Genomic DNA, 23133 nt, shown 5'->3' with positions numbered 1-23133 from the left:
AAAAAGCCCATAAGGCTTGCCACCTGTTTAGTGTGGTTAACAGGTGTATCAAACAGCAGGCCTTCCTCTGGGAAAGACGACAAACTAAACACAGCCAAAACACACAAAGAAGCAGCAACAGGGACAGAATGGAACACAGCATCTGCTTACTGGGACTTACGCAGCAGCCAGAAATGAGAAATCACAGAAAGGAAACACTTTCATGAAGAAAATGAGTGTTTTACTTCACTAACCTCTGCAAACTTCATTTACATGTCATTGTTTTCTTTCACTCTCAAATGCGTGCACATACAAATGCAGACGGGCCACCACAGGTCACTGGGGGTTTTATTCATTTTAAATCAGCACTTTCAGGGGCTTTGTTTTGTTACATGTTCCCCAGTGTTCAGTTATAGTTTCTATCTTGCATCTCAACAACATTTTTACCGAATGTGAAACCAATTTTATGGTTAAGCAGTAGATCAGAGCTGTTTGTTATTATTGGACTCCTCTGTTGATATAATTATTGCTTGTTTACTGGACATGTAATTGACTTGAATCTCTGAAGGTTCTCAGACTACAATATGCTATTAACTGACAGCATCCACTTACCAAAAAATTATCACTTGCAAAAGATTATCTAAAAATCTAGCCCAGACAGAATTTCCAGATCCTTGAGTTTCTTAACTCGCCCTTTTTTGGGCACGAAACCAAGTCTTACTATTTGTGTTATGACTGGGTTTGTCTCCCCTGCACTGCCCATACATAATTCCTCTAAACAGTTTTCACATATTTCCTGTTTATTTCCATATTATGTAGGCTCATGTTTTGCTGGAACTATGCCTTGATTTTTGTTGGACTTCAGTGTATACTGATCTATTACTGTATCTGCCAGGAATGCACTGGTATAAACTTAATAAATACTGCACCCACAAACCCAATGGTTAACCAATCACATAGTTTTTGTCAATTTTTCATTGACAACAACACATCATTAAAGCAGGTGGTAGATTCTGCCAGTTCCTTGTACTGTGTCAAAACTGGCTGCTGACAAAACAAGCACCACTGAGAATAATAATAATGATGAATTTAATGGATATAAAATTTTCAAAGTATGTTATTGTCAGCTTTCTAATCTGAAATAAGTGACCAGGCATACTATAAATTTTGTCAAAGAATGGCAGAGCCATAGAAGACTTAAGATCTGAGACAGTTTGGGACAGAAAGGAGAATAATACTTATACTGCCACCACTCAGGGGAATGGCTCACTGCCATTTCAGCAGCACACTGAGAGAGACTAAAATTGCAGAAACACATGGTTAAATCACTCACCTGTAAGATGTAGGTCACAGGTATGTCTTAGACCCTTTCCAGAAGGCTGGTTAGCTCTTTCATAATTCTATGGTAAGAGGTTAAAAAAAAATAAATTTGCCTGAAAAAAAGGTATTTATATGCTTTTATTGTTTTATGTTAAGTTATACAATTTGAAAGCAGTATATCCTGAGTGAACACTTGCAATAACTGGTTGTCTTTTAACTCTGTTTTCTGCATAATATAAATACTAAATCAATCAACAAGATACTGTTGTCAGTTCCGTTAGGATTTTTTTTTGGCCAAAGTATCTTGTCACTGTTGAGCACATATCCAGTGTAAACTTAAATATAGTACTAAATGCTTACAACCTTACAGAGACAGACCAGTTACCAAACAAGTGTAAGCCCAAAGAATTTACTAATTCAGTCTCAAAACAGATGCTAGAGAGACACCCAGTGGTACAAAACTGTGTGCACACATGTGCACACAAATATATATATATAAAAAAAAATCCTGTCTTCAATGTCTCAGTAAGTGAGAAGCTATTATAACAACACCATTTTTGTTCAAATGTTTAGGTTATAATGAAACAAATGCAAAACAGCACTTGTACATATTCCTATATCATCTGTTTCTTTATCTAATGAGTATTTATTATCTTGTCCTCCTGATTTTAATTCCCAAATTTCATATGTTCATGGAATAATACATGAAGATTTTTAAACTGTATTAAGTTTAGATTAACAGACTTAACTACAAACTTTTAATGTATATTTAAAAGAAATCTGAGGGTATTGACAGGTAAAAAAATAGAACTTAACCAAAAAAACCAAAGCCTTAACTGAAAAGCCAAGATAACTGCTTATATGTATACATACCATTAGCAGACCGAGCTGCAAGATATCTAAGTGCTTCATGATCTATTTTAACTACATAAACAGTATTTGGTAGAATTTTGGTTGTGATTTCAGGTCCATAGGAAAAAGTGTCAGTTGGCTAGAGAGTTGTAGTAAAGTTACACTGAATAGGCTTCCTCGTAACGTTTGGCCTCTCTCAACACATACTCTGAATTTCCACTAAACCAAGGGAGACCCTTTCTTTTCAACAACAAAGAAAACTGAAGAGGAATCAAAGTCAGAAAGAGACTTAAATGATGAAATCAGTACTGGGTTTCTGAACTTTATTATAACTGGGTAATGAGACAGTTTATGAAGTGCCTGTTCCAAATCTTAATATGCATGCAACAATGAAGAGTTATGTTTTCAAGTTCTAAAGTTACTACCAAAGTATAAAATGCTACTTCTTCAAAGAATCTCTCTCTCCAAACACTTATCAGAGAAATTATTACAAATTAAATAAAAAAAAGTAAAAAAATTCCCAAGACATGCACAGATTTTATCTCATTTAGCTTCTCAAAATGTCAGTAATTAATTTCTTTTTTTAACCCTCAGACACTGTGATTGCAGTGACAGAATCCTGTTCTTCATTTCTCATGCAGTAATTCCTCTACAGGCTACAACCACATTTGGTTCTTATGTCCCAGGCCTCAAGGTCATCTCTCTGAATTACTGGAAAATAATCCACATCACATCTTATCCTGTCGTTTAGTTCACACTGAAAATATATTCCCTGATTTTTCTATCTTGAAGTAGGTGAGTATTCACATGTGCTTATACATATATACGCTATAGTTCCTCCCAAACCATTATGTTTACTTCTGTTTTACAAATAAGGAATACTCCAAATAATAATCACAAGAAAACTCCCAAGTAAACTACATATCCAAGAAAAGTCGAACTGAAATTGAATCTGAAGCTCAACTATACAAAATGCTATCAGAATATGCTAAAAAATATCAAATTTGAAATCTCTTCATGGCTTACTCAATTAAAAATGGGGACTGAATTTATTAAATGAATTAACAGTACTAGTTCTAGTACTGTTTATCTGCCTGAAGCATCCTCTACCATGATTCTTTGAGCTTTTCCAAACAAATCAGTACAGTTTCTCATAAATCTTTATATACCTAATATACTGTTCCAACAGCACAAGGCAATGTTCCACGACCTTGACACTTGTCTAGAATCCCGGCTGCTTCATAATTATCCTCATTTCTAAACCAGTGAAAAACAAATAGGAAATTCTTAAAGGAAAACAGATTTGGTGACCTGATACGTCAGACTATCAGAGAAAGCAAGCCAGTATCAATAAGCAGTGGCAGTCAAATCTAGTCCACACTTACAGGCCTTTCCCTGAACTTCAAGCAACCAGTGAAATGGCACAGTTCAGTTCTCTAAACACAGCATTCCAACCTTCCATCTGGGAGAAAGAGAATGATATGCCCCTCAACAAGGTGGAAATTAAAATCTTGTTTAGTCATTCATTTTGAGCCTCAGCATTTCTGGTAATTACTCAGTAACTTTTCAGTCAGAGCCTTTTAATTTTTTTCCAAATTACAGTTGGCTTTAATTAGCAGAATATTATCCACCTTCAATAAAATCACAATGATTAGTACTATGCACTCCACACATGAGGAAAAACCCCACACATATAGTTTCTATAGAAGATGAATGTCTATAGTAAAATTAGAGCAGGCAACTGACTGCATACACAATGAAACTGCTGCTCCAAAGATCTTACTACTCAGTGGTACTGCAGGCACCGGCACCACTGAGTAACTTCAGTATAAATACCTTAACATAGAGCTTGACAGGGATACTAAATTGGTCACATTTGAGTCAATTAAGAAATTATTTACAAACCTGAGTAACTGTGCCTAAAGTGTCTTAAATAGAAGACATTCTAGAAGCCTAGAAGTTTATAATTCGCAACTACTTTTATTATTATCAGCTTCATTAGACAACATTAAACATGCTCATTCAGTCTTTACTTTAAAACTAATGAATCATAATCCTTCCGGGCTTTAAAACTGACAGTGATGTGTTAAAAAGAAAAGATTCATAGTATGTTCTTTTATGGTTAAGGAACATATAAAAGCAGTACTTAAATTTCATAGTCACTTTAACGGTTTTTTGATGGCATGTTCTGTGTCAAAGCCTGAAAAGTCAGCTGCTTAGCACTAGAAGTATTGTACTGTGAATTTCCTGATGTAGGTGTGATCTTAGAATGACACATAACTATTTTTCTGTCAAGTATTTACCTGGTTTATTTATATAATACACTGTATTCCATGTGGTCACCCTTTATTCTCTGTCACCCTTACAGACTGTTGACTAAAGGGGTTAGGCAGGTGGAGAAGTCACTGACTTACCTGCACAGGAACAAACAGAAACAGCAGAAATTCTTTTCTGCAGCAACTTACTGGGACAGATCTTTACTCAAAGAACTTCTTTCTGCTCAGGATGCTAGGAGAGAGTGAATTCATTGAAATGTTCCCTTGGTAAATCATGCATGAGATATCCCTCCATAACAGATAATTTATTCAAATTCTTTAAATCCTTTAACATCTTTCACCTGATCTTGTGGAGCACATTGTACAAGCCCAAGCCTGCACACACACGCATCTTTTAAGGGCTGAGACTGTTATCAAAAATCGATGATACACGTTTCTGGTTTCTACTATTAACACACTTGATTAACTTTCTGAGGTGACTGAAAGTTAGCCCAGCCTAAATTGAGAGGCCAGCAAGAAAATATGAAAAGTACAACTCTTCAGTAAACATCTTAAAAGTCTGACAACTTGGACTAACCCAGTTTGGCTGCTTTTGATGTGTATTTATATAGCAGAATTTAAGGGGACGGTTTTTAAATTTTTTACAAAGGTGTATAATAGTAACAGGCTCACCTGTTGATGCCCAGCATTGAAATCCGTTCCCCATAACTCCTCCATGGACAAACTTGCCCTCATAGTAACTTCCATCTTTAAAGAACAGCTTGTCATGACCTAGAAAATAAAACAGTACATGTAACCCCTTTTAACAGACAAATGTCCACCTGTTTTCAGCTCAAGTCAAAAGCTGAAACTTTCTCATATTTTTCTCCTTTACATGACTAAATTTGTATGTATGTATTGTTAGCACCTTCACATGCTTTAGACTTTTCTTAAGACTTACTATCTTAGCATCTAAACATTGACCCTAGCTGAAGGGATTTACAAAGTACATAGAGGCAGAAATCCTAAATCCATTAAATCAAATTTTTCCCTATGGGCTCTAATAGAACAGAATGGAATCAGTTATTTCAACTCTTGAAGTCAAGAATCTGACTTTCCCAGCAGGCTGTACGCTCTACAGCTATGCTAGTTTAACAGGCAATGATCATCTACTGTATTGTGTAAAAAGAGGGATCTGTCTGCCTTCTTGTTCTGTCTTATAGCATGCAAAAGGTTTAAAGACTACAAATTACTCTATTTAAAAAAAAAATAAAAGGAAACTAAAAGGACTGTGGAAATTAAAAGGATTGTGGCAAGCTCAATTCCCTTATGCTCCTCAGGTGAGGGCCCTGAGTACACCCGAGGGGCTCCGATTCCTCTGACAAGACCCACCTGAGGCCCCTACACACACCCTGCCCATCACATGAAAAGAGAAGTGACATTATTTAAACAATTAAAACCTAAATTGAATACTTAATAACTAGTAATGCAAAAGCACTAATTTTACTCAGCTACACCTACTTTAAAATTTCAGTATAAACAACATTTATGTGAAGATAAATATATTATTTTGCTTATTATTTATATTAACTTTACATTGTAATGGGAACCCAGGCTCTTAAACACCTAGAGGTTACAAGTGTTAGACTACAGACACAGCCAGAAGCTACAGCACCAGCGACTACACTACCTTTGCGTAAAACAAGAACGCTAGCACAGAAAATAAAGCAAACCCGTAAGAGGAAACGCGCTTGTATTTACATTAGCCTAAACACAGGAGCGCGGGCTTAGCGTCTCTTTGTCTTAACGAGAGACCGGACTTCGCAGTCGCAGGAGACTCGTCCTCAGCTCCTCCAGGCGAGGGGCCAGGCTGAGGCGGCGGGGCCTGCCCCGGGGGGGGGGGTGCTGGCTACCACACACCCCGAGGCGGGAAGGGGAGGGAGAACGCCAGGAGACTGCGCTCGCGCCACCTCACACCCACCGCCATCTGCCCCGCGCAGGCCCCGGACACCGCCCATAGCTACGGCCTCCTCGCGCTCATTGGCTGCGCGGGAGCGCGGGGCGGAGCGCCCGGGGCAGCAGGGCGGGCTCGCGCCTGCGCGGCCGTTAAAGGGCACATAACCCGCACCGGTTCGGTCCTTGCTGGCTGCATCCCGCCCGCAGTGCGGTCCTGAGGCACGCTTCCTCTGCCGGTAGCGTCAGCAGCTGCCTGCAACCGGAACCGGGACCGGGACCGCCTGGCTGCCTCTCTCTCTCCCCCCCTCCCGGCCGCCCTCGCGTACCGCCACCCACCTCCCGCCTCACTGCTCAGTGCCGCGGCAACGCCCACTTCCCCCCACGGGGCCAATGGCGGGGCAGTACCGAGTCTTTATCCCGTCCCTCTCGCCCCGGAAACGGAAGTGAATTTCTCCCCGCTAGTTGACGCCATATTGGGTGTTGTGGAAGTGGGGGGAGGGGGAACGGAAGGAAGAACCCGGCTCGGGCGCCTGTGAGTAGCCGGTGCCCCGCGTCGGCGTCTGGGGGCCCGGGAGGGGCGGGAGCTTGCGCCTCCAGGCTGGACGGCGTGCAGGCAGCTCGGCGGGCGGAGGCCGCGATAGGCCCCGGCGGGACAGTGCCTTGAGCGAGGGGCCCCTCCGGGAGCGCGGGGGCTTCTTCGGGCTCGACGACCACTGCCGTCATCCGCGGCCTAGGCGGTCTTCGGGCCGCGCTGCCGGTCGCCGCCTTCCGGCTGCGGAGGCCTCGGGGCTGCTGCTGGGCGCGCAGGGCCTGCCGGAGGGCTCGTTTTTCCCTCTCGCCGAGCCGCTCCCTGTCCCAGGGCCGTGCCCGGGCCCTCCTCACCTCAGCGGGCCCTCGCTGCCTCGAGCGCCTCTCCTTCTGGTCTCTGTGCCAAAACTCTGCCAACCTTCGCGCGCTTTGATTTTTTTTTTTTTCCCCCTCAAAGTGTCCAGTATCGCTTTTGTCCAACAGCGTTTGGTCTTAGGTAGTGCTCAGGGTGCGTGACGTCCGCGTTTCCAGGTAAATCGAGGAGCGCAGGTGCCTGCAGCTCCTGCTGTTTAGGCAGTAGTGACTTTCTGACAGACCAGGCTGCTGTTGTAATGGATAAAACTAAACAGTGCCTTTTTTAGGATAAAAAAAACCAGTGTGCACAACCGATGGGTTATTTTCCAGGGGTTGTCCATTCACCTTGTTATTAATAAATTACTTCAGTGTGTTACTCTTCAAAGACCTTTCCCCTATGCGATAAAGAAACTTGTATGAGCGGTGATGTGATTTTGCTAGTGATGTGCTTCATTTGTATTTTAAATCTAAGAAAAAAATCTATTACGATCAGAGAGTTGTCTGAAAATTCTGTGCCTCTCTGTGTGTGATGATGCGAGGCATAAGTTAAATGTCTTTACTGCCCCAGGTCCTGCCAGTTTTAAAAACTCGGCAATGCAGTGGTATTTGTAATGATATTACCGTAACAATTGCGGTAAAAAGCATAATTGTTAAAGGTCATGCATTCGCCCACTTGGTATTTTTCAGCGTTCAGAAAAACGTTTTAATGTGGTTTACTTTTAGCAGCAGTCTGTATTCTGCTAGTAGCAAGCTATTCAATTGTTTGTTATATTAATCTTTGTATATCTTTCTGATTATTGGCTTTGCTGAAATGGCTGAAGCCATTTAAGTTATCATAACTTATTATGCTGAACAGTAAAGTCTGATATTACTTGGTGAAAGAGGGATTGCTACTGTTTAGATGTAGTTACTCCCTTAAACCAATGAGATCTGACTCGTGTTCTTAACTGTAAACTACCTTCCGAGCAATGCCAAAGACTGTTTTTCTTGATAATTGTCAAATTGCAGATGTTCTTTAAGTGAAGTTTTAAAGTGATAAGAAATATTAACCTAAATTATGCCATGTGATAAACTTCAGTCTATGCTACTTAAACTGAGTCAATGAGAGGTTTCTTTTCAGTAAAACAGGCAGTGGTAGCTGGTTGTATTTCCTGGTCTGCTATGGAAGAACTGTATGTATGATAAACAATCATACATAACCACATAGAATGTAATTTAGGCAAACGGCCTACTTCGTCATAAAGCCATCAGTGGCCTTACCTACACACGATTTGTTGCTTGATCTGCATAGGTTACCGTTTAGGTAACGGTATGTCTATCTATAGCCCATATTTGCTGTGGAGGTATCTATAAATTTAAGAATATGAGAGGTTTTATATTAGTGATTTTTAGAGAATTGCTATCTGATCAGTAGATTGAATATATTTTTGTTATGGCTTTATGCTTCAGGACATTTAAAAAACCCCCAAAATAAAGCACAAAATTATGCTCAGGAAATAATGCTGAGTAACTTCTTTCTTCTGCAGTGCAGTGGATGGAGAGAATAATTACTTCCTTTTCCCTGTAATGAAGAAGTCTCTATATTATATGGGTTTCTATTTGATTTTTTTTTTAGCTATAGCTTGAATTAAAGTGGACTGCAGCTCCTGAAGCGTCATAACAAATCCCCTTATCTTTTGAAGTGTAACAGGACTCCTTTTTTCTACTTACTAATGATTCCACAGGATGTAGTCTGTATATTTTTTTTCTGTAAACATCTGAAAATTTAAGACTCAGTGCCTCTCCACATTGTCCTTGGTCTCAAATTATTTTTTGTGGCAGTCGCTGTATTGCAGCATCTAAGATAATTTAAATTTTTCTGATTTAGTAATGTTTCATATATGTTTATTATCATCTCAGGCTCTTGAGGTATTAATATAGGGCTGAAAGTACGCCCACTGTCCCAGGGTTGTGTAGTCCCACCCACAGATGAGCACTCCAGGAAGTAATGTCAGGGATTGCTTTTGGTGATGTGGCAAAAATGTTTCTTTTTTAGAATCCATTTTATTTTGGTTGTTTTATGTCTTGAAGTGAACTGTAAAACTTTGTTGAGCTTAACTGAAAATAAAAATAAATATTTTTAAATCGGTAACAGAAGCATGTACTAAAAAATAATTGCCTTGGTTAATTTTTTTTACCTGACTTCAGAATCCTGGCCCTTCTACTGTACAGTTTTGCTCATGCATAAAACTTTTCTGTGACTACTGAGCTCTTTATGTTCAAGAGAGAGATAAACTCATTGAATAATTGTAGCAGTGTGCAGTGTTTTGGTTTAGGTACTTATAGTAGAGGTTTTTTGTCTGTAACCATTCATGTACAGCATCCTGAACTTAAATTTCACTACCTAGTTACTCAGTACTTAAAAATCCTAAGCAGCTTTTTTAAAAAAATATTTATTTTGGTTCTGTTCTTTGCCTTTAGAAACTGAGGTGACAGGAGGGTGGTGCTGCAGTTCGTATCTCAAGGCTTAGATGTTATAACTCAGCTCCTGCCTTATCAAGGTGAAGATGTCTAACAAGGCTCATTCCTGTATTTCTGTATGGACTTGTTTTTTCCTTCCCTAAAATGGATTGGATCCTGTCTTGCCTTTGTAAAATACCCTTTTCTTTGCTTTCATAACAATTTCTTTTGGAAATTAACTTCTTTTGGAATAAACATCCTCTCTTTAAGAATACTTCATTAAAAATAATTTGTTTCAAACAGGGCAAGAGTATCATATCTAAATACGGGTTCCAATAATGTACTGTAAAGCTTTCCTGAGCTTAGATTTTTGTTTTAAATGTTACCTATGTATCATGTTTTGTTTCCACAGCAACCATGTCAGAAGGGGACAGTATTGGTGAGTCTGTTCATGGAAAGCCTTCTGTCGTCTATAGATTTTTCTCAAGACTTGGACAGGTTGGTTTTCTGTAGGGTTTTTCTGACTCTGTTAGAAGCAGGTCTCAGTGCAGCTTCTTAAACTCATTACTTTTTGGATGAATTGTTGAAATACTAAAATCTGTACAAAAGATTTCTTTTGAAGCCTTTTAAAAATAGATAACATTATAATACATAGCTTAATGAAATATTTAATATGTGTACGTGTGACATTGCAGAGTGAAAATATATGTTGTTATTGTCAAAAATGAGGAGTAACTTCACATTTCATGTTAGATTCATCTTAAGGAAAGTAAACTTGCATAAAATATTGAAAATTTAAATTGCTTTATGATGCCCGAAGCATTAGTAATTTTTTTTTTGCCTTTGTAAAAATATAGAACTTTTCGAGTGCTTGTAAGTGTGTTTGTTTTGTATTCTTTATTATAAATAAACTTAATTAATGTTTCATATTACTCTCCTTCCCAAAATACTTTTCACAAATGCTTACTGTTTCTAATGCCACCCTGTAATAAACATAATTCATTGTGCATCATGTATTTTACAGATGTACACTTTATATTTCTTCCTAGATCTACCAATCCTGGTTAGACAAATCTACTCCATATACTGCAGTGCGATGGATTGTAACTTTGGGTCTGAGTTTTATCTACATGATTAGAGTTTATTTACTGCAGGTAAGAAAACTGAATTTACTGCTAAAGTAGTTGTAGATATCATTGCTGTTCTATTTTTTGTGTTAGGAGAGTTTTTGAAATACAGTGTTATTTTGGAGTTACACATGGTATCATGTAGCACGCAGTAGAAGGTAGATTAGCCTGAAGAAAGAGCACATCTTGTTGGTGTTAAGCTTGGTGCTTCAGAGTGGAAAACGTGCAAATGCTTGAGGATATTCTTCTGATGGCAACAGAAAGTGGAACTATTCCATTAATTGTGATGAAATTACATAATAAACCTCTGAAAAGTCTGTGGCAATTAAATTTTTACTTTTTATTTTTAAAGCTGTGTAACAACATGTTTGGGAGCCAGTGGTTACCTTCCGTCATGCAAACCATAAAGAATTGCTTTTTCGGCTTTTTTATCACTGCAGGCCAGTGGCAGACCATATCTCCACTAATCAGATGCCTCTATTTCATGCCAATCTGCAATTCAGTTAAGAACTTGAGAATTGTTATTCCCAAAAACCTGAAGATTACAGATTGAATGTGAAAGCTATGCAGGTGGTAGTAACAGGAAGATTTAAGAGACTGAAGCCTGCAAAGATGATTAAAACAGTGATGGTTTTATGCTGTTTACTTATTTTATGCTGCTTTTCTGATGACCGAATACCTGAGAAAAGCTTTCATATTAAATCCATCAATACATGAGGGATTTCTGCTACTCACATGTTCCAAGGCTTATTTTGATTGAAGTATTAGGTTTACAGTAGTAGACCTTAGAAAAAGTGTAGCTTAAAAAGGCTAATTTTTTTTGTATTGCAGTAAGTTTAGTCAGTATTTAGGTAGCTTTAAATGAAAACTGTTGCATATGTTATCTGTCAGTACGCAGATAGAAGAAATAGATTCGTAAAGGTGATTTCATGTTTTTCTAGAGTCAGAATGCTTATTTTATACAGTGAAAATTTTTAATATTTTTATAATGAGTCCAGAAAACCTATTGTGTTAATGTGAGGATGTGGAAAAGCACTTCTCAAGGAAGCAAAAAAACTCAGGTTGTTTGATAAATCAGTATCTGAAAATGGTTTTCAGGAAGACTTTAATCTTAGCTCTTTTTTCCTCCCTGCTTCAGGGTTGGTACATTGTGACATATGCCTTGGGAATCTACCATCTAAATCTCTTCATAGCTTTCTTGTCGCCAAAGGTAGACCCCTCTTTAATGGAAGATTCAGGTATGATGAATAGTTCATTTTGCAATAATTTTGAACTTACTTAAACTTCCAGCTCTTTTTGTCTGATGCAGTAGTGTACGGATGTGCAATTTTAGTATGATCCAATGGTATTTTTAGACTTGAAAACAATCTATACAACTTGACATCAGGAGTTACTATAAAATTTGTCTTTTTTTTCCCCAGGGCTTGAACATATTCCATATTGTATTAGTTTTCTATGTTTTGAAAGAACGTTTATGTGACTTAAGTTCTCCCCATAGTAACTCAAGCGACCTGGCACTCATTTGTTACCTATTTTCTTTTGGGAAATCAGGGTTAAGTTACATTAAAACAGCCACTGGAATCTGTGTGTAACAGTGAAAATTTATTTTTTTTTTTAAAGAAAAAAAAAAAAATCTGCAGTCCGAACAGTGTGGAAAATCAGTGTGAGGGGGTTTGTGGTTTGGTTTTTTTTTTCTGTTTTTTTCAGATGATGGTCCTTCCTTACCTACAAGGCAAAATGAAGAATTTCGGCCTTTCATTAGAAGACTCCCAGAGTTTAAATTCTGGTGAGTGGATCCGTGTGCTCATGCTCTATTTTTGGAAAATATAAATATCTGCATCAAATTAGTGGTAGCTGAGGTTGAAGGATTAATTGTTAATATTATTTTTAAGGCACTCTGCCACTAAAGGAATCCTGGTTGCTATGGCATGTACATTCTTCGAGGCTTTCAACGTTCCTGTTTTTTGGCCAATCCTTGTGATGTACTTCATTATGCTATTTTGTATCACTATGAAGAGGCAAATCAAGGTAACTTGCCAAGAATAGACAGTAGCATTTGTGATGTAAGAATTTACAGTATTGTTCCAGTTGAGCACTTCAGAGGTATTAAATGTATTGCACACACCTCTTTTGCTAGAGAGACTTGAACAGCTAACTCTTGAACTAACATTCAAGTGTTCATTGAACATGTTAGTTCGTGTTGCATATTTGCAACTCTGACAAATATTGACAATGGGGAACAAAAGTACTTGGTAAAAGAAGTCTTCATATGCTACATTACAAAAATGTTATGCTTGCTTTCAAAAGGTTTTGATCTCAGAATTCAATATCTTTTTTTTATACAGGATGAGTCTTATAATTTCTCATCCACTTTCTTCAGTTAGCTAAGGCTATTTTTAATGAAGAGATCTTGTAGGGTCTCTGATGGGTGAAAAGGGAAGTTCTGACAAGTTGGTGCAAGAAGGCAGAAGGAGAGAAGGAGAAGAAGAACATAGGGAAGTAATTAAGAATATTTTTAACAAATTACTTATGGTTTGTTGGCATTTTAAGAGGAGAGCCAATTTTTTTCCCAGACATTCAGAATTTTGGATAGGTACTGTTTGAATTTCAAAGTTGTAAATTAAATATTATGGGGTAGTAAAGAATTAATACCTCTATGCTCTCTCCAGTTTCCTGTGATTCCCCAAATCAGTAATCTTCACTGTACTGTATAAGTTGTTGGGTATACCCAAATTTGATATTTATAAGATTGGGCTCATACCCCTATTTAGAAGTAAACTGGGGTATGATTAGCTATTTCATTACCTTTACAAAACTGAAGAACTATCCTTCTAGAGGACTTTGTAGTTTACAGTGTGTATTGTAAAACAATTTTGTAAACATTATGTAAGTTTTTTGCCTCAAAGATTGATCTTTTTTCTTTACAGCACATGATAAAGTACAGATATATACCCTTCACACATGGCAAGAGGAAATACAAAGGGAAAGAAGATGTGGGAAAGACCTTTGCTAGCTAGAAGATGCAATCAACCTGTTGACCAATTCTACTTCTAACTAAAGGAACGATTTTGAGCCATTGTAACAATGCCTTTTTTCTTCATAAAAAATTATTAACAGAGTGGTGACAAAGCAGTTGAATTTTCATTTTAAGAGGATCTTGCTATTTTTATCTGAAATATCAGTTTCTTGAAGAAACTGGCATTCTAACCAAATTGCATTGAGTTTATTATCTTTTTGTAAGAAGTTGGAGAAACTTTGATTAATCCCATGGATTTGGGATAATGTATTTCTTTCAAGATCCATTGCACTGGAGAGATTAACGGCTTAAGAGCTGGATATTTTTATGTAGTTCTCCTGTTCACTATCACCCTGAAGTGCTGTGCACATATGCGGAGGAAAAATGTAAGATGGCACACGTGATGCTGTTTTCTGCTTCATGGGTGTGTGCTGTTTTCATAGAAAAATTCAGTAGACCTAAAAAATGCAGAACTTCAGTTTCCTAAATGTATTTCCTAAATGCATGGTATTACCGAGTTATAACCAAACAAATATATATGGGAATAAGAAATTTACTAAATTATGGGGTTTGCAGTAGGGAAAAATTAATCACATAGCTTCTAAAGTAACTCATTTGTGTTGGGTTTTAATGCCAGTTTCACCTTACATCTCCTAGCAGATGCTAAAATTGGGCTCTTTCATGATGACTCAAAACTTTGTTCAACCTCTATCACAATTTCCTTTGAGGACCTGGAATTATAAATATATATATTTTAATTGTTATTAGTTGGAGTTTCTTTCATACTTAAGGGTTTCTTGATTAATTTAAGCTGACTTCATGCAGCCCCTTCAGAATATACCTGAACTGGCCAGAGCAGACAAACGGTGTGGGTTTTAACACAGCTTTTCATTTTCTATGGGAAAAATAAAGCAGAGATAAATGACCTGCATGTAAACTTTTTCATGTGATACAACTGCAGTTTTATTAAGTGACTTTTTAATTCCAAAATTTATTAAAAGACAGTGTCCCCCTTTACTTGTTCTCTATCTTTATATACATATATTGATCTAACAGTATTTATGACTCCTTTTCAATAACAATTACCCTCATTTTATCTTCATGCAATGCCTTTTTCAACTCTTCAGGGAGCATTCACTTGCAGAAAGTAGGAAAAGATTAGCTCTTTGAAGATTCTGAATGGAGAATAGCGACAACTTCAACAGACAACTAACTGGAAAAATATATGTAGGAACCTTTTCATCTGATTTTGTCAAATGAAGTCATTATGGAGCTCTGGAATCAGCCTTCAGTCATCCTGGGGAAATGAGAGGTAGTTTTAGTTTGCATTGACCTATTGTTTTTTGTTCGTTTGTGTGTGTGTTATTAGCAGTGTGGAAACCAATAATGTCAAAATTTAAAATTATGGGAACACAGTATCCAGAAAGGGCCTTATAAAAGTACCAGTCACGGATGCTTGCAGTTTGTTGCGTAAAAATCTGAAAGCTCTGGCTTGGAGAAGCTGCCTTCAACTTTGCTGGAGTTTCTGAATAATATGGGCAAATCAGGGAGAGAATATGATGTTTAGTAATGTTAAAATTAGCAACTAGGATGACTCCTACTGAACAACAGAGTGTTAATGACATGCATTGCAAATTAGACAATTTTTACCTCCACTTAATTTTGAACTTAGTGGCAGCTTGAGGTTAATGCCTTCTCATTCTTAGGTGGGCATAGGTGCTCTACATTCAGTGGGATTAACAGATTTGAAATATGGATTGTAGATGATGTTGGGACAATGGTGTAGTTCCCTAGCTGACTCTTGGCATGCAACAGCCAGCCAAGTTTGATGGCATTTTGTGAAACTTTTGCTCTGTTTTTATCACTTCCAAGTGCTAAAAATTAATGTGTGAAAAACTTGGCTTGACAACTTCACAGATACTTTGCAGTCATCAATTGCTTCTTATTTGTTTCTATGTGCACCTAAATGTTTTTCCTTAGTAAGGAGATCAGGCAGTGATTTTCTTAGGTAGTCGTGTTTTGATTCGTGATAATGGACCTTTTTTCTTCCACTGTTGCCTTGACAGTTTTAAATAGGTGAGGGATGCGTGAAAGGTTTCTGGTGTAAGAAAGGGATGGTATTGCAGCTCTGGAAATCGCTTTTGTTACAGTAATGATGATGTGTTACCAGCAACTATTTTTTCTGGCATTTGTAGATACGATGAAAAGTTAAACTACTTTATTGGAGTTTCTGTGACAACACTCGGAGATTTAATTGTTAACTAGCTAACCAGGATCTCTGCAGTACAAATAACCATCTTAAAGTGCTCTTACCGTAGCACGCTTCCCGCTGCCACCCCAAGTCCATATTCAGTGCCATTTGTGAAAGATTTATTGAAACTGTAACTCACGAACCACAGAGTGGATCATCCAGCTTTTTCTTCCCATCTGTATTTAAAGAATACAAATAAATTCATCTTGTACACTTTCTACCATGCAAGAATGACAAGATATGTTAACAACTAACAGTCTTCTTTTTCCCTGCTGCTCCAAATATTTGTATAACTGAACTAATAATAACTTATGGGAATAAACCTTGACGAGGTGATGTTGCTGAATCCCTCCTCCTTTATACTCTAAAATACTGGCTTAGCTGAAATAGCCCTATTGCCATAAAGAGGGGAGAGGGTCTTGTGGCTGAAGTCAGCTTCTTCCCTATCTGTGTTAGACTGCAGAAAACATTGCACGGACAAAACTTAAGCTGTGTTACAAAACTAATGTTTTACAGTTGAGCTTAGTTTCTATTAGTTTACATACTAGGGCTTTTTTGAAACAACACTTCTTAGATTGCTGTAGTCTAAATGTCTAGAATACTTGATGAAAAGTCTTAATATCTAATAGTAACAGAAGAGCTCCAAGTTTGGAAGCTGAATGTTAATTTATCAGTGTGCAGAGTAGTCTGCATTATGATGGATTTGCATTTGTTGCTTCTGTTGATCAAAGGGAAATTCACAGTTTGTCAAATCAAGGAAACCTACTTTATTGTTAACCTTGTTATGAAAACAGAATGGTACATGACATGCAGTTATCATCAGAACTTCCGCTGCAGTTAAGTGAGGATTTATGTACAGCTTTTGTCCTTTTCCCCTGAAGTCTACAGCATGGACTCATTACTAGGTTAGAGGAGAAAGGGAGTCTTACAAATAGTAGAATTTTACTACTTCCTTAAGCATGCTCTGAAAGGTTGGAAGACTCGTTATCCACGCTTACATTTATTGAATGAGAATCTGATTTAAATTTTTCTTTTTCCAAACTGAAGAAAACTATTAGATTCACGTCAAGGACTTTTTAGAAAACCATATTTTTAATATGGTCAAGAACTGCGTTAGAAGAAACAGAAGGGTAGAGGCAGAAATAGATTTGTTCTGTAAAACAGGAATGAAGTGCCATCTTGTGCAGGCAGTTACCAGTTTTATAATAAAGTCTTTTTCTTGGACTAACTCAAGCTGTATGAGAACTTTATAAAGGGTATGGGAGCTGAGGCCCTTGTTGTGAAACAATAGATTTTTTCCTTTACAGTTGATAGTGACGTAGGTAGATCAGTTTCTGAGGATGAAACTTCTCTCTGCACAGCGGACACTCTGTCTACAAAAGGAAAAGAAATTAGATAGACATACTAAATAGCTGTATTAAAAGTTTAAAAAATATACAAATATTACTGTTCAGCTACTTCCAGAAAATAATCAGCATCTATAATTAAAAAACTTTTTTTTTCAGTCCAGTTTGTGATGCAAGAGTAATCATGTAAAGCATTCTAAGCTAGCCCAATTTAAAGATCAACTTGAGGTGACACAGGTGCTTAAAATATGACCTTAAAACCATGGTCATTGTACACAGCATACAACACCTTCACCTGGAAGTAACTTCTTCATCTTAGGTAAAAGTGACCTCTCAGATTTTCACCTTCAAGGAAGAAAGCCTGTGTAGTAAAATCACTCAAATGGTCACTGATGTTTTATTCAAATATTCTATTACCCTTGCACATTGCTAAGTAATGCTGCCATGTACTCATTTCAGAGGTAATTTGTGGGTTTTTTTCCTTCTTCATACTAAAATTAATTTCCTTTACTTTTACTTTCAGCTGAACTATAACTAGCAGACTGCTAGTCTCTTTATTGCCATCTTTACCCAAAATATCTAGCATTGCATTATGCATGTTTTTATTCTCAAGTGTATCACAGGCCAGTTTCATTGCAGTTTATTTGTCTTGGGAGTGCAGGCAGTTGTTCCTCAGTTGCTTTGTCCTGAGTTTATTGTAAGTAGTTTCCCAGCAAGGGCCGTGCTTTTACCTGCTATTTAACTGAATTTTACCTGCTATTTAACTGCATTTCCTGAAACAGTAAGCCGCAACAAACTGGATGGATTCTTAAAAGTTCTTTTGGTGTTTTTTTGGTGGGGCTTTTTAATCTGGGTGGCAATACTACTTCCTTGGGTAATTTTGCTAACAGGTGCAATCAGAAAAAACTAGTTAGAACCAGTATGAGGAAACATTTATTTTTGTACACCAGAAGTAGTATTTAAAGATATTGACTGTATAAGATACTCTTAGTTCTCTAAATCACTGCTCTTAAATTTTTGTATTTTGCTTGGTGAAGCAAGTAGGAGAGTCAAAGGATTTATAAGTCAGGACATCCCAAAAGACTAAAAGTTACTAAAATGGTAACAATTGTTGTCAGTGTAAGAAAAAACCAAGCTTAAGTCTCTATCTGAAACAAAAAAATCCTGTACCATGGACCTTGAACTGCTCTCTCAGTAGTAAATTAGTCACCAAGCCTTTAGGGCAAAGAATGAGGTAAAGATGCAATTATAGTGAGTGGATGTTTTCATATCTGAACTATCACTGTGTAATGCATTTTTAGTGCTGTCTACCTACCGATCTGTGCATCTGGGACAGCTTTAGAGTGGACAACAATGCAAAAAGTGGCCTAAAATAAATGCCCTCTAACAGACAGAGCTCACAGCTAGTACTCACATTGAAAACTGACAACTGAAATGGTCAGTAGCCTTCTAAATGTACTTCTGTTCAAATTTCTACTGCCTCCACATTATTTGAAGCTACTTCCTGCAATTTCTAATGCTAACTCATTTGAAGTTTTTCCTTAATTTTTCTGTCAGAGGTGTTAGAAGTGGGGACTAATATTCATTCTAGATGAGAAAAACAACTTGTTTTTAATCGATGCCCAACAACATGAGGGACCAAATAAATTGGTAGATGTTTTGAAAAAAAAAAAGGGGGGGGGGGGAAGGATTAAATTAATCTACTCAGTAAGAAAAGCTTCTATTTTCACAACCTTGGAAAACATGTCTGAGTAATTCAGTAGATTACTACTCCTTCCCTGCAGCCAGATGAAGGTTTCTACCACAGCTTCTGACAGTATTCAGGCAAGACTGATGAACATTGGCTAGGTCTTTACAAGCACATCTGAAATGACTCTTGATGTTTCCCAATTTGTGTCAGTGTTAAGAAGGCACTAGCTCATGGCAAGCTAAACTCTAGTTTGTGTCTTCAAATGGTGTACCTATTGTGGAACATAACAGCTTGTGTTGGTAAAACCTTGGTGCGTTTAAATACAGGCCTTTGATAGTGATGCTTTGGCTATACTGATTTTAGTGTCAAGATTGATTTTGGATCTTAGGGAAATTCTCTGACAAGTTGTATTTGCTTGATTCTGTTCCACCACAGCCATACTAGTATCAGTATAGGAAAATTTAAGTAGATCACACCACTCACTTCTAAAACAGCTGCAGTAATACATCCGAGTTATAGCACAGACATAGCCTCTATGGCAGAGATTTTATCTGTAAGTAACACTTGATGCCTTTTTTTCTGGCAAGCAGTTTTCACTCTTTAGAGAAAATAAATGGACATGTTATTCCACCATGTCTATAAAATCCTTAGTGGATGAAAATCCTGTTGTATTTCTTTAATCCAGAGCAAAATCCAAGTTTAACATAGCGTGCATATGAGCTAGCTTAGTTTGGTCATGACTTATTTATTCCTTTATACTGGAAATCAGGTGAAGAAGGCTTCAGAACATTACCACTTTTCTTGTTTCTCTGCAGTCAGAATTATAGCCTAGGTCTGTAGATAAAGGAATTATCTTAATGTCTGACTGCCACAGCAGTCAGACTGCATTTCAATGGTTGGGACAGAAAACTGCTCACCTTATTTACTTCATCTACAGTCATTCTAGCCTAATAAAATATATAGGTCCTGGTAAACTCTCATGTGGGGATTTTTGGGTGCCTTAGTGAGAGAAAGGGTATTTATTTCAATGCCCAGGCTGACAGGTATTTTCAAGTAGAAATTTCATTGCATTTACCCCTTCCAGCCTCCGTTTGTCCTGCTGTACTTACTCTGGTGTTACACCATTCTGTGATGCATTCCCAGCAGAACAGGTGGCCACAAGGTGTGGCTGTTGCATGTCTCCGTTCTTCCAAACACAAAGTGCAGCGGGAGTGGCGCCCAGTATTTTTTTCCTTGGTCGCATTTCTAATTAACATAGTTATATATTACTTCATTTTATTTAGACTGCTTGTAAGAAATACTTGATAACACAATCCTAAAGTAAACCCCATCTTCAAATATTAACCCTTTTTGTGAAGATCTCAAAACCATGAAAGCAAAGGATGAAATCTAATGCTAAAAACAGTGAGGAATTAATCAAACATTACATTACATCAGGTTCTAATGTAAGTCAAAGTGTTGCTCCCTGTTCATGAAAGCAATTACATTTTCCACCACTGCTTTCCACCTCTTTCCTAATAAGTAAAAATCATCATACTTTTGATGCGCTAGGTTGCGGTGTAGTTTCCATTCCTGCCTTGCTCTCTGCTTCTGTTTGAAGCTGTACATCTGAACACCGATTGTTAGAAGAAGATGGAAGAGTGAAATTATGCCAAGAAACTTGTAACTTGATCGAATACTCTGATCTTCTCTTTGAGGTCCTCCAAAATGCAGCTGCGTAGTTCACAGAAATAGAGAAGTTTTGTTACTGTGGTTTTATGAAACTATGCCCCTGCCCATATCAATAAACCATTGATTTGGATTCTCATTTCTGTCCAAAAAACTGACAGGTTTCTAGGACTTATCAACCTGCTGTCTCTCAGGATGTCTGATGTGTCCTGGATGCATCTCATTCAGTGAGGCTACACTTAACTGCTGTTTGTACAAGGATCAGCTGTCTTGAGTTGTCTGTCCATCAGAACTGCTGCTTTAATAATTTTGGTTTTGTTATGTAGCTCTGAGCAAAAAGACCTTTTTTCCACATTGACACTGGGAATTGTTGAGGAGTCTTCTGCCTAAACGCATTTCTGGGCCAGCCGCTGATGTTTTTTTTGAAAAATACTTTGAAAAGACCATGTGAAATTAGGCTTTTCATATAGAAAAATGCTATTTAAATGTGTACTGATTTTTGTTCAAAACTATATTTAAGTATTTCCCAGGGGTTTATTAAGCCACTTCTCACTTTTTGTGTATTTGTAGAAGACAGACTGGACTAGACACTGTTTTGAAGTTATATAGGGTATTCTGACAGTGCATTCACATTTATTAGCTGTAACCTTTTGACTGCAGGGACTTATACCCCCTCTACACAGTATTAAAAATTTCCCTCTCACCCAGTCTGCTCTGCCCATATTATAATCAGCTACAGCTGAATTCTGTGTCCCTTTTGCACACATGGCATCCCAAAAGAGGCCCAAATACCACAGTGCACACCATCTTCAAACAAGAAATACATCCACTTACATACGTGATTCCTGTGATTCTTTTGGACAGATGATAAAAAGTGCCACTTATGTAGAATACTGCCAGATGTAGTCGACAAAGCAAAGGTATGCATTGTTTAAGAACATACACAACTTGTAAGACTGCTTTCTTCTGCTGTTCTGTAAGCTCCCCGACCTGCTTCTGTATCCAGTTTCGTACCAAGGTCCTACTGGATAAGCTGAGTGCTGGGTTGCTCTGCGAGGTTCCGGACTCATCAGCATCTATCTGCAACTCACGTTCCAGATGCAGTAATCCCTTTTCTAAACAATAGGGTACTACAGTATGAAGAGAAACGAAGATGGCTCGTCGGAGAAAAGAAGGTACCCTTTTCTTGGTTGGGTCAACTTGAACAATGCTAACGTACTCTTCACCCAGAGTCTGATAACCTAAAAAACGCATGTAACAGAAACATGCAGGGTAAGAGAGCAATTGCAGCATCATTCTCTGTATGGTTGAGCAGCAGTGACAGGCTGCTCAGGTCAGAGCACATCACGGTTCAGAGTTTCAGAAACAGTTGCATTTTTTTGCATTGAATGAGGTGAGCATTATGTTTACGTCAGCATCTGCAGCATCAGTATCTGCAATGGTTTTAGGCTTTTACTTTTTCATAGTGTCATACATCCCGTTATTAAATGGAACTTTTGCTTTTAAAAGAACATATATATGGGTTGATAAATGGCTGCATTTGAACTCAAACTTCAGACAGTTTAGTGATCTCCTATTTAGTAAAAGGCATTTATAGAAAAAAAACCTCGCATTAAAGAAAACGACTGTCCAGCAGTTTCATTCTGGTTGGCGGTACTGCCCAGGTCAGACAGCTAATTGTTCACACTGTGAGGAGAAATGCTAAATACGAAGTTACTAGGCACATTACCTGACAAAGTGGTAAGGACGAAGTAGGCTACGTCAGAAAGCAGTTCAATCTCTTTCCTCCATTCCAGCAACTTCCTGGCACCTAAGGGGCAGGGATCACCGCAGTCACTCGACACGAAATCCGTGCTGATGTACGCCTTTCTCCGCAAATTCCTCACAGACGCTCCAACTCCGGCTTAACACCCCCTCACCCCGCGACGGATCGTCCCCCCCCTCCATCACCCGATCCGAGCGCCGTGAGGTAGCGCGGAGCTGTCCGCTGCTATCGGCGGATTTCGGAGCGCCCACGATGTCCCCGCAGGCCCGCCCACCACAACACCGAGCCCGGCGGCCCAGCCCCCCGGCAGGGCTGGGGATCGAGAGAAACCCCCGCGGGAGGCATCACCCGCCAGCCCGTGCAGCGCGGTGCCGGCCCCGCTCCGCAGCCCGCTCCGGTACAGCTCGTCCTTCTGTCCGCAGCGCACCAGCTGCGCCGGCCCCGCGGCCGCCAACGCCATCGCGCGCGGAGGGAGACGTAACGCTACGCGCAGGCGCGATCCCTGCGAGGGGCGGGGCAGTGGCCGGGCGCCGGGCGGCTCAGGGATGTTGCGTCATTACGGGCCTCCCACGAGGAGGGCGGGCGGC

General features: G+C 38.6%; 2 protein-coding genes across 6 annotated transcripts; one reads left to right on the top strand and one right to left on the bottom strand.

The window, feature by feature from the left end:
* The first annotated feature begins 6753 nt into the window (after positions 1–6753).
* Positions 6754–14843, top strand: RER1 (retention in endoplasmic reticulum sorting receptor 1). Of its 5 annotated transcripts, XM_075773251.1 has the most exons (9): positions 6759–6894; positions 7348–7421; positions 9705–9784; positions 10096–10181; positions 10733–10837; positions 11949–12048; positions 12518–12596; positions 12703–12838; positions 13738–14843. In XM_075773251.1, exons 4-9 carry the CDS (start codon positions 10101–10103, stop codon positions 13825–13827), a joined length of 591 nt encoding a protein of 196 aa, XP_075629366.1. In that variant the 5' UTR covers positions 6759–6894; positions 7348–7421; positions 9705–9784; positions 10096–10100; the 3' UTR covers positions 13828–14843. The 5 variants fall into 5 exon arrangements, with proteins under 5 accessions (XP_075629364.1, XP_075629367.1, XP_075629366.1 ...); XM_075773249.1 differs by lacking the exon at positions 7348–7421 and having other exon boundaries at positions 6754–6894; XM_075773254.1 differs by lacking the exon at positions 9705–9784.
* Positions 14844–16820: 1977 nt separating this feature from the next.
* Positions 16821–23076, bottom strand: PEX10 (peroxisomal biogenesis factor 10). The gene is made up of 6 exons (XM_075773247.1): positions 22895–23076; positions 22511–22591; positions 21616–22022; positions 20651–20826; positions 20223–20358; positions 16821–17450 (listed from the first exon to the last, which is right to left on the bottom strand). Exons 1-6 carry the CDS (start codon positions 23004–23006, stop codon positions 17379–17381), a joined length of 984 nt encoding a protein of 327 aa, XP_075629362.1. The 5' UTR covers positions 23007–23076; the 3' UTR covers positions 16821–17378.
* Positions 23077–23133: the final 57 nt, after the last annotated feature.

The sequence above is a fragment of the Balearica regulorum genome, chromosome 21, assembly GCF_011004875.1.
Source record: "Balearica regulorum gibbericeps isolate bBalReg1 chromosome 21, bBalReg1.pri, whole genome shotgun sequence".
In the NCBI taxonomy this organism is placed as follows: Eukaryota; Metazoa; Chordata; class Aves; order Gruiformes; family Gruidae; genus Balearica; species Balearica regulorum.
Note: the sequence above shows the minus strand (reverse complement) of the source record. Positions and strands in the feature narration are given on the sequence as shown.